The sequence below is a fragment of the Mycteria americana genome, chromosome 2 (assembly GCF_035582795.1).
Source record: "Mycteria americana isolate JAX WOST 10 ecotype Jacksonville Zoo and Gardens chromosome 2, USCA_MyAme_1.0, whole genome shotgun sequence".
Lineage (NCBI taxonomy): Eukaryota > Metazoa > Chordata > Aves > Ciconiiformes > Ciconiidae > Mycteria > Mycteria americana.
The window spans coordinates 132009348-132021687 of record NC_134366.1 but is presented as its reverse complement, the minus strand read 5'-3'; the positions used below and the strand labels follow the sequence as shown (position 1 = coordinate 132021687).

Sequence of the window (12340 nt, the reverse complement as noted above, 5' to 3'; positions counted from 1 at the left end):
ACTATGCAGTGTTAGGGATTAAAATCTAACCAAAAAAATTAAATACTCTGCCTACTCACAATATACATTAAATATTTTCCGATTTTATATTTAAAGTCATTTACTGAAAATTGTAAACCATATATAAGTGCCTACTACACACACATAACATTAAAAAATGCTGTGAACAGGTATCCAAAATAATTCTAATAACAGATTGAAAGATCTTGAAACATATTATATATGCCTTGGATTCTCATAATACAACATATTTACAAAAAAAAAAAAAAAAAACAAACAAAAAAGACATGGACCACCTTTAAAGTACAGAGGTTACAGAAGAACACACAACTAAAACTTGTGGTGTATGTAGAACAATTTTAAGAGTTAAGCGGTGCTGCCTCAGAAGGGAATACAGCAAGGGCAGTCAGGAAGTCCGCTGACACACAGTCTCCCTTCTCATTTCCTGTGGAATCCTAGCAGCAATAAATACACTTTCTAGTATCCTACATACTAGAATACAATTTCTAGTATCCTCTAGGTAAAAGGGGCAAACTTCGTTTGGGGTCTGGATGATCCTATCCAGAGACTGAAAGATCTCTTTACTCACATAGATATTCTGAAGTTGGCCTTTTAAAAACTGGAATAGCAATTTGATGTTAATCTATATAAAATTAACATGACTTCTGTTTCCTACTTTTCATTGTATTACAGCATTTGAATAGTATTTCCTACTTTTCATTTCAAATTAAACATATGAGTTGATTTCATTCTGGAAAAAGCATTTCTACCAAAAGACAATTCTCAAAACCCTTCTCAAATGTCATGAAATATAGGAATCTTATCTTAGAACTTGGGCAGGTATTTCAAATTTCAGTTCTCTGTTCTAACAAGTAGTAGTTGTTTCTCCAGAGATGAGATGGTTGGTATATAACTGAATATCTCTGAACAGATAACATTTCAGAGAAAAACTGGTTTTTAACCAAGAAATAACTGTCTTAGAAGAACAGCTTTTCTTCCTATGTTGGTTCCCATAAAAATCTAAGTAATTATCTGTATTTCAGCAATGTTATACAATTGTGATTTATATTTATCTAGGTCTGGGCTGTATTCACATTGGGAGTTTTATTGGATGTGGCATTCAGCAGTTTCTTTTGTGATTTTTTTTTCTGAAGATGTTTTCACTAATCTAATGTTATAGAAATTTCAAGATCTCTATTACAAGTCTTTCTCATCTTTACTGTTTCTATTGTCCATTGTACAAAAGCAAACTTCTTCTTCTTCTGTAGGAAAGGCATTTTCATTTTTCAGATTTTCAGAGGCATTATGTTCAATGTTATTTAAAGAAGTGTCACACTTCAGAAGTGTTTCAGGATGACAGGTTTCTGCTGGATCTGCCAATGTGGGAGAAAATTTTTCTCCAACAATATGAATTAGGCTTATTCTTAGGGTTTGGCATATTTTTGGCTTTCTATTGGGTAGCTCAGTATTTGTGCCTATCACAAGATTACTGGGTATGTGTTTGGTTACGTTATTTTGACAATTGCTGACTTCCATAGGTTTTACATTCATATCCTCTATAACATGTAACTTCCCTAAACTGCTTGTGTCTTTCAGAGTTGAAAATGCAAGTATTCCAAAGTTACTAATAAAATCTAAGGTGTTATTAGCATAAAACCTATTAAAAATACTATTGGCAATCTTATTGATACAGTTATTCTTCAGAGTCACATGATTATTTTCGTCTGTTATTAAATCTTCACCTGACCATTGTAAATGTTCACTCTTTTTGGCCAACAAACATGGACCCAGCTGGTTCTCAATGTCAGATGCCTTTTGGTAGGCATATCCTCTCTGTTCCTCATTAATTGGTGTTACTGTCACCATCAGTATTGGACAATGTTGGCCACATATAGCATGGAGTTTATCCAGAGAATCTTCTTCCTGAAGAGCACTTCTGCTAGCATTACTAGCATCCGTTGGCTGAGACTGTATGGGTTCATCATTTAAAGGCTGTTCCAATGGATGCACCTTGTTATCAGGCAATCTAAATTCTACAGATGTAAAGGTTGGAAAATTGGTATCAGCCTGTGTGGAAAGATGTGTGGAAGTAGAACCTACCATGAGTGATGGTTTGATCTTTTCTTTGTTTGCTGCAGGAAGGGAAGTGATCTTACCATTGCAGCTAGGTTTGCTTTTTGTACTTAAGTCATCCTGAAAGGGGTCTGAATCACTATTATGAGGTATATTGAAGTAGTTGCAAAAATTTTCAGAGGGTTTAGCCATGTCTTCAAGTTCTGAAGAAGAGATTTCATTGAGGACTGGGTACTGATTCAGGTTGCCAAAGTGTGAGTATGGAACATCATCACTGTTAGTATCAAGGACTGTGTCTGTTGATGTTGTATCCAAATTACCATACATTCCAACCCGTTCAGGTGGTGATCTTCTTATCAAATGATTCTCTTTGAGAAGCCATTTGCCTTTATCTATCAATATTCCTTCATCATCATTAGCTCGTATGCTAGGTTGACAATGTTGCTTTGGAGATTCCCCTGAATGGTCATTAGTATAACTTGTCTCTTCTCTGTTGAGAGTAGGTTGTGCTGTTCGTAAAAAATTATTTTCTCTTCTCAATATAGTGTTGTCTTTGTTTATGTTTACTGGAAATTCTTGTGATGGTAGTGAAGAATGTGACAATTTCTCTGCAGAACAAGACCTAGGTTCTTGACAAAAATAAATAGTTTTTTCCACCACTGCAGAGTGGAATTCTTCAGTATCCTTTTGAAATACTTTTGATATATAAGGAAATCCTTTGTGAAAGTCAGGCTTAAATGAAGCTTCTGTCTTGCCATAAAGTCGTTCAATAGTTCTTTTTACATAGCCAGTATTATAATGTTTTTCAAGTACTGCTTCCTCCCCGCTTTCATTGGTCAAATCACTGGATGCTCTAAAGTTGTAATCACTCTCTTCAGTATCTGGTCTGTAATCTGACCAGTCTGAAGTAGCAGGACTTTTTAAGCATTTTTTTAATTGAGAAGTGTCTGAACACATTTTATTCTCCAGTTCTTCTACTTGCAATTTCTGTTCTCCTTCGCTCATATCACATTCTGTAATTTGCTTTGATTCATAACAAAATGATAATGGAGACACTGTAGATAACCTCTCAGAGGTTTCCTCACATGTTTCTGCATCTTCCTTGTCTTCCTGTACAGAATAATCCTCACTATTATATTCTACAGAGGTTTCAGCAACTAGTTTAAGTTGGTTATTTGGGTTTTTGTCATTACCTGCTGACTTTGGATCAACTTTCTCATCTTCACTTTTATCAGTAGTAACATGTATAATATCTTTTTCACCTTCTAACTCAGAAGTATCCTGATCTAAAATACAATTTTTATCATTAGAAGTTACACTATGAACTGTCGAGTTAGGTTCTACTGAAGTTTCTGACTCTTCATTAGCGAATGATGTATGAGTGTTTCTATCTTGAGATTTTTTATTTAGGCTATCAGGCATTTCTTCATTTCTTTCAGGTGGCTCTATAGCTGATGCAAGACTACAGGTGTTTGAATTAGTATTGGCATATTGACCACCTAACTGTGTTTTGGGAGCACTCAAGTCTAAAGTCTCTGTTTCTCTACAAAGATCTTTCTGTATATCAAAACAGCTTTCTAATTCACCAGTCAATTTTAGAGCTTCTTCAGAATTTACACTGTCCTTTGGAATACAAGGCTCAACTGATTTTTCATTTTCATGCAAATGTATACCATTATGAATTTCAGATATGGGCATATTCTCATGGCAATGTGTGGAGTCCTGCTTTTTGAGTTCCCTCTCAAAGTGTAATAAGTTATTTTCTGTTGCTTGTTGAAAATGTGAGAAGGCAGCCTTCAGTTCATCAACTTTTTCTATGACTGTAGTTTGTTTCAGAAATTGTAACTGTGTAAATATTTCAGAACAGCTACAGGTAGTTTTTTGCACATCATCTTTTATTGTCCCAATCAAACTCTCTCTCAGATTCAGTACAAGTAGCCAGGCTAGGAGGACATTGGAGGAAGAACCAAAAGCTGAAGGAGAAAGATCTGAAAGACTGCAAGCTTTTCCTCTACATCCACTATGTTCTTTCTGGAGACCAAGCAAAGTTGATTGTAGTTCATGCAGCAACATGCTAGGCATGCAATTATTCTGAACATCAATTCCTATTTTCTCATTGACAATTGCGCAATCAACTTGAACAGCAACCTCAGATTTTTTTCTTTGACATAGGTTGGTATCTTGACTATCAACTTCTGACATCTTTTCATCATTGTCATGTGTTTCATGAAACAAGTGTAGCTTACCATCATGATGAAATTCTGACTTTAGTGAATACTTGGCTTCTTCTACTATAGTTGTACTAGCATGAATCAAAGAGTCAGTTTGTTTTTCACCTGAATCTTTGGCTGATTCTTCTGAAGTTCCCAACTCACAAATAGGCTTTAATGTTTTTCTGGTTAGATTATGTTCAACCAGATTGTTTTTTCCAGTCACATGTACTTTATTTGTGATAAATCTTGTTTCTTTATCTATAGAAGCATCAGTATTTTCTTCAGGAAAATGACAAACATTGCTATTCTCTACATTTCCTTCTTTTTTATTTATAGGGGGTAAGACAGAATTTGGTAACAAGTTTTTGAGCCAAGTTTGAACATAGTTTTCAAGTGAATGCTCAACAGTCTCCTCTTGAAAATCCTCCTGTTTTACAGCCTCTAGTGTAATGGCTTTCTCTGACATATTTAATTTATTTGCACCTTTACTTAGATTTTTCTTCATCCCCTTTTGCTTTTTCTCTTTCTTTGATGACAAATTTTCCAAAATATTCTTTCCAGTTCCTTTTTCAAAGTTAAGATTCTTTGGCACTTCTGACAATGGCTTTGAAATCACTGATGAGTTAGGTGTCTGTTCGAAAGAATTGGTTGTGAGATGCGTGCCTTCTTTCTTAGTACTCTGTGTATCCTGACTGTGTTCAGATTCATTGTTTGAATCAGCTGTCATCAGACCATCTTCACTCTTTGCAGATGAAACAATGCTATTTTTTTTGCCTGACTTCAATTTTACCTTGGCCAACTTGTTATTACCTCTTGGTTTTTTATTAGATGATAACCCATTTTGTTCCACTGAATCCTGGTGATAGGACTCACCTTCAGGACATATGCTTTTGTCTGAATTGACAGACCCATCATTGTTTTTTACAAAAAAATCCATTTCTTTTTTCTGAGGCATTTCAGAATAATTATCCACAGCCTCTGTTGTGGAATCCTGTGTGGTTTTGCTTGTGATATGCATTCCCTCACTTTTAATTATCCCTGAAATTTCTTTATCTTTTTGATTTTCATATGTACCTTGCTCTAGAAAGTTAGACGATTTTCTCTTCTTCTTCTTTTTGGTGAGGGAAGATGCAGATTGGCTGTCATCAATGAGATGTGTCGCCATTACAGATTCAGTCCTGACACTGATTTGATTCTCACTTTCAGTAACAGTAGGAAAGAATCCAGTTGTTGGATTTATTTTCTCAGTAGGAGGTTTACTACATGGAGGTACCATCGTCTTCACGTGGCTATGTCCAGGACAGGCTGAATGCACTGAATCTTGAGAAATAACTAATAAATCAGCAGCTTTGCATTTTGTTTCTTCTTTTGACTGACATAGTTCTGAATATCTAATGAAAGAACTCAGTGATCTTTTTATTTGTTTAATATCACATGATTCATGGATGTGGTCTGCTGAACCTGGCCTAGCTGCCTGGTAAATTTTTGATGATGGTATGAAACCACTGATGTTAGCTTTGCAGGTTGATACTAAACTATTATACGTACCTTGTTCCACAAGTGATTTCTCTAATATATTCTGTACCAATTCATCCTTGTCAGGTACTTCTAATGTTTTCCTATTTGTGGTTTCTATTAAATTATTATTTTTGTGGCTTACTTTAAAAAGCATTTCTTCTTTTGTATTCTCTGAAGAAAGCTTTAATAAATCATTGTCACTCATCTCACTAAACTTTGGATTACTGACATTTGATTTTTTTCTGCTTGAACGAGCTACCATGCAATACTCAGATTTATTTTCTCCATTCTGTATTTCCTCACTGTAGGAAAACTGTCCTATTGTCTTCTCCTGAACCTCTTTCTCAGATACCAAGGTGACCCTTTCAACTACTGCTTTCTTTTGTCTAACACGCCTTGGCCCAGGGGTGGGAGGCCTATAAAAGCGAGGCCTGATACTATCCTCAGGTACATTGCTTACATCTAGATCTGCAGAATTGTTCTTTTTACAGATATCACAACCAGCAGTTTTTAAATCAGACTCCGATTCTTTTTCTGACACTTCTGCATTGAATTGCTGTAAGGAGTCTGCCTCTTCTTTACTGTAGCTCTTCAAAAACGGAGCATCTTTTGGTTTTATACCTTCTGATACACTTACATTGGATAAGCAGTCTTCGGCACGCATTGCAGAATTGCAAATGGTGGTATTTTTGTCATCAGAAAGGCCAGCACGACTTACAGTGGTTGTCCATTTAATGGTTTCTTCCTCTTTAATTTTGAATCGAACTTTCATTTCCACTGTGATACTGCCATCTTGATTAAGGTGAACAGATTTCTCAATGTCATCTTCATACTGTGCCACAGATAAGTCTTCACCAGTAACTGACTGATTTCCTCCTGTACCATTATGACTGTCAGGAACATAGGAAGCATCTGAGTTGTTATCATTTGAGTTATTATCATTGCTGGACCCTTTATCAGAAGAAACTGACAATATCTGAGATCTTGAGCTAGAGCCTATTTCAGCTCCCGCTACCAATAATTGCATTGAAAGAACCCAAATTCATTCAGTAGGTGGAAAGTAGAGCAGACAAATATCACGCATAAGGATCCAGGTGGTGAGACAGCAGACAAGGCAGCAAAGGAAGAGAAAAAAAGAAAGCAGAAAAATTAGTACAAAAGAAGCTGATGAAGTGTGTTTATTTTACCAGAGTATTAGAAAGTAAAGAGAAAAACATGGCTAATCTTGCTGTTCATTTTAAGAAGTTGTTAGAGAGAGAAAGATAACCAATTTTTAATAAAGAATCAAGCATTTTACTGCTTTTCCACTTAATTTTATTTTGCAATAGTTTCTTTCTAAGGCCAGAGCTATAGTCTTATTTGAAGCTCCAAAGCCTAAAAAAGTACTGAATGTTCTCATTTTATACTTAGCTGGGAGCTGAGGTTGCCTTGAACCTTTCAAGGGATACACAGGCCCTCGCTTGTTTGGGCTTCAAGCTACCAACATTACTTCTTCTTCATGCCTTAGCGATTATCAATATATCATTTCCTATTAGTTCTTACAGTTAGTGCTAAAATGTGTCACTCAAGATGAACATATATCTCCCTGGGCTTAATCCAACAATCTACAGCATATGAGTAATTACTGTGAGTAGTGTCACTGATACATGAATAAAGGCTTCAGATCCAATCCCCTGGACTGACCTTCTATAGAGAAGTAAACATTGAAGCACTTGAACTTCTTATGAAATCTGAATTTAAATCATAACATTCTGAGATACATTTTATGCTACAGTACTGTAAACAATGGCGCAAAACTCAGTAAAGCCAATGAGAATACTTCCAGACTTCAATTAATTTTGAGTATGGCCCAATATTTGTTTACATACACATTAAATATTCCCAAAGTATGTTTTGATTACTCTGTTATAACTTGGCTTTTAAAAAAATTATATCTCATCTCTCTCTAGCAGTTGTCACTGAAGAGGTGAGAGATAAAAGAAGGTGAGATAAAAATAAAGTTTTGCTGTCTTCCAAAAAGTTCTGCATGTGCAAGGGAAACAGTGCATGTACACCCACACAAAGACATCCACAACTGCTACTGATACCTAAATATATAGGAGCCACCACTTAATAGAAAGGTTTCACTTGCAGAAAGGTATTTTAACACATGTAATATTAACTTACCTACATTGCTTGAGTTTAAGCTTTTTTTTTTCTCAAGTGAGTCACAAATGGTCTCATATCAAGACTTTCACAGTTAGCATATTACTATTATAGATACGTGTCTATAATTTCAGGCAGTTTCCCAGCCATATGCTTTACCATGAACTGAATCAGAAATAAAAGTTTGTGCTAACTCCTCTAACACAGACCAGACCTTATGCTTCCCAAAGTAAAAATCTCACCTTCTCTGTCTCAGGAAATTGAATTGGAACAGAGTCCCTGAAATTTGGTTTTTCAGGCTCTCACATCATCAACAATGTCTCCTACACAGGATACTGTTGAATTTCTCAGGTTAAAGACAAAAAGAGGCTTATTTTTTTCTCTCTCATTCTGTAATTGCTATTAACTGAGGATTGGAAGAGGGAGCTTATCAGATTCTCAGCTAGTCACATTTTCTATCATTGCAAGGCTCAATCTCTCGCTCAAAGCAAAATTTGGGTAGGTTTTTTTGTTTCTGCAGAACCTTCATTCTCAAAATGTTCCTATTCATTCTCTCTTGACTCATTAGTTACACTCTGCAAACAGCTCTCAAGCTGTGCAAGTCAAAGAACATGAAGGTTGAGAAAAACGAAAATAAATAGTTTGGTGGGGACATAATAAGCTGCGAGGGATGTGGAAGAAACTCCTTCAAGTAAATGGAAGCCAAGTGTCTTATGTATCAATGTGCTCCATGACACAGTCAAGATTACGGTGGAAAGTCTCAGTACAGAAACAATTACAGTGTTCCCTGGGCTCTCCAGCATAGCATGCAGCTGTGTCAAGAGTCCTAGTTACCTCTGGATTAAAGAAGTTTCCCCCTAGACAGTACCTCTGCCCTACAGGATGCTCTAACGCTGAGGATTCCCACATAACCTAAAGCTCTGGTACTGCAGCATTTTGTTCCCCTCAATCTCAGGCTGTTCAGCTAGCCTGGCTTCTCTCCAACAGCTCATCATGTTCTTGATGATCCACTGGCCACTTCACACTCTTGCTGACAGTGTCAGTGGCACAGCTCCATGAGTAATCAAAGGGAAAGTACATATTTGTGTATCTTTCCCCAGACTTATCCAAAAAACATATATTTCAGCCATGATGATATAGGAAACAATGACATTCTGTTTAGAAAAAAGCAGCTTCAAAAACATGATGAATTTGTGAGTGGATGGGTGCTATAATGTTTTTCCTGTTTATGTGGAGCATGGGACGTGGGAAAAAGTGAAAGTTATGAAAATGACAAGTCAAACCTCCACTTGGTAAGGTAAGTTCTGAAAACTGCACAAAAGTTTTGCTCAAGAAATTCAGTCAGTTAAGAGCCTGAAGTAGCCTGTGGTTTCTGTTTTACCACTGCCATTATTAACTGTGACACCAAAAAATTAATAACGATGACGATCAAGTGCATTAAAATAAAATATTCTTACAGATTTGCATCCATGTTCTAAATAAGTCTGTTTGAAAGAAAATATGCATAGTAGCTGAGTACTTAGCAGAAACTTACATTGTAAAAAGAACATTAACACTTTGATCTTTCTTATGCTTATAGAGGAGTCGGAGCAGATATAAACAGTTTCACCTGGCCTTTTTGAATATCCTTGATCCTAGTAAGATTGTCATGGTTTATGTCTTATGCTGAGAGAGATAAACCAATTAATAAAATACAAATTAATTCAAAGAACTTACTATTTTCACTTTCTGACTTGGCATTTGCTTTTGGGAACACACGATTTGCAATTCCAAGCAATTTAGCAGGCCGTGAATACCCAAGAGAATCATAATTGCTTGGTTTAAAAGGCTCTCTCCCGGCTGCGACTACAGCTCCAGAGCACAGTATCAGGGCCTGAAGATTAGGAACCTGGAAAAAAAAAGTAACATTAAATTCTCTGCCTTAGTAACCACAAAAAATAATGTAAGAAAGAGATTTATCCCTTTCATACTTTAATATCTTCACTTCTTAGTTTCTACATCAGTTTGCAGCAGGCTATTAAATATGTATCACAGCACAGAATTAATTTTTCAATTCCTATAAGGCAATTCCTATCTCTGTGAGGGTATGTCTTGTTATATAAATATATTAGAAAAAGACTTCAAGAAGCAACTTGGATCCAGATCAAAATTTTCTTATAATTTAAGTGTTTGCATATGTAATTTTGTTTCATCGTTCCACAGTGATTGTTCATAGCCATGAAATAAGAATATGCATTTGGAGGTAGGTATGCATATGAACACGTATTTGGAGGAAGAAAGGGGAAATTCAGAATATACACCACAAGTACTTGACCTGTACTGCCACAGAGGAATAGGACGGAATAACGGAACAATATACATTGGAAAAGATCTGTGAAGGTCATGTAGTCTAACCCTCTCCTCAGAGCAGGTCTGACTGGGCAAGGTACTCAGAGCCTTGTCTAACAGTTTTGAATTTAAGTTCCAAAATATATTGCAAGATAAGGCTTACACTGCACTTCATTGACTTATATGTGATATGGACAGTTTCCCAACCTAATACAGAGTTTCACCAAATGGACGGTAAACACAAGATTTCCCTTGAACTCTTGGAGTGCTGCATGGAATTCTCTTTCTAGATACCTATTAGGTATAATGACAAGTGCTTTTCTGTGGTTAAACAACACACAGATAAAACGCTAAGTAAGTGAGACAAAATTATATAAAACAGCGTGTGAGATGAAAATCAGAATTATTAGTGCTGCATCATCTGGGTTTAGAGGTACAGAACCTGGTCCATGGTTTGAAAACTATAATAGGCGATCAGGTGTCATAGTTCCAAGTCATTAATGGCAAACGACTCTGCATTTGTGTACTGATAAAATATGTGTGGCTATTAGATGCTACTTATCGTATTTTTAAAACATTAAAAATCACAGATAAATAGCATTAAGACTAAAGGAAGTTTCTGTGTAAATGGGTAAAAATGTAGAATTGAGAGCATGCCTGAAAGAGGCCTGAGTAGGAAAAAGAAAAGTGTTTCTTCATGATGACTTGAAGTAAAATGTCCTCACTTGCTTCTCTCTGATTGCAACATTCCAGTGTATCTCCTCCAACCTAGTAGCCTTTCTGAAGGGGAAAAGGTATAGAAAGGAAACAGCTGAAGTTCAGCACATCAGATCTTACACCAGGCCAGTGTCCCAAGCTTATAACTGACAAAATCACCTTTTTAATTAAAAATAATCTAGAAGCAATCATAGAAAAATTGTTAGTACTCATCTTTATCCTCACCTTTCTGCCATCAGTGGTATACAGTTTCACAACTGGATATTGCATTAACTCACTCATATAATCCAGAAAGGCCTCAAAGGTTTGCGTATTTTTCTTTCCCAGAACTATGGTGCGCCTGAGTCTTACATCCCCATTTTTGAAAACAAGCATCTTTTTGGGAGTTGTTATTTTGCTTTCTCGATGGCCAAATCCATCTTCGTTCTCCCTTGTTAATTGCACAGCTCGACGACGAGCACTGATAGGCCTACTGATCTGCCAGGGCAGTGGCTTTTTGCTAGCCTGTTCCAGGTTGATGGGCTTCATTTTCCTCTGATGGGAGCAAATATAAGATTTTCCATCTTCAAGATCCTCCAAATTGGTGATGCTGTGTCTCCCTTTTGGTGTACTAATATTCCTTACTCCAAAAGGTAATGGGACCCGTTTGGATAAACTATCCAGCAAGGCATCAAATGTTTTGTAAGACCGGTTATTAACGACCATTTTGATCCCATTAAACTGAGGATCTCCACTTTTATAGAAACAGATCCGTTTTGCCACAACAGGTTCGGTAACATTGAAATGGCGCGTGGATAAACTCTGTTCACTCTCGGAGGAGTTTGGCTGATTCACCGAGTAACTAGATGAAGGTGTTTCACTCATTTTGACAGCAATCTGGAAGAAAGAGGAGTTGGATGTAAAACTTTTCTCATGACTAATAATAATATGGTCTTCATTTTGAAAGGTGCAGAAAGAGAATTTATAAGAAGCTAACAGCAGCAAGTTGTGCCAAAAATCATTGGATTTAAATGGATCCAAGCTGTTATCTCTAAATTCCACAAAGACTCCAGTACTATCGGATTAAGTTAGCATAGCTCTACTTGCAAATATTCCCAAAACTCTCCAATGTAATTGCAAATCTCTTATCATTTTGGTACAAGAGACCTTTCCTTAGAAGGTACTTTGTCACTCCAGAATGATAATTAGATGTTTTCTTTCTTGAGGATGAAGCTAATGACAACATTTCATATTTAAGATATTAGCAAAATCCTTATTAGGAGGGCGCAATTTGTGCCTAGGCATGAGCCATATTCAGTCCAAAATAACAAAACTGAAAGACAATACAATTCCTTCTGATCTCATAT

At 36.3% G+C, this 12340-nt stretch overlaps 1 protein-coding gene across 1 annotated transcript in view; it reads right to left on the bottom strand.

Annotated features, from left to right (window-relative positions):
* Positions 1 to 11858, bottom strand: part of RP1 (RP1 axonemal microtubule associated) — a 183254-nt gene extending 171396 nt beyond the window's left edge. Inside the window, exons 1-2 of the mRNA XM_075495462.1 lie at positions 11220 to 11858; positions 9666 to 9837 (exon numbers count right to left, since the gene is read on the bottom strand). Coding sequence (XP_075351577.1) covers positions 9666 to 9837; positions 11220 to 11858 — 811 coding nt within the window. The remainder of the gene's footprint in view (positions 1 to 9665; positions 9838 to 11219) is intronic.
* Positions 11859 to 12340: the final 482 nt, after the last annotated feature.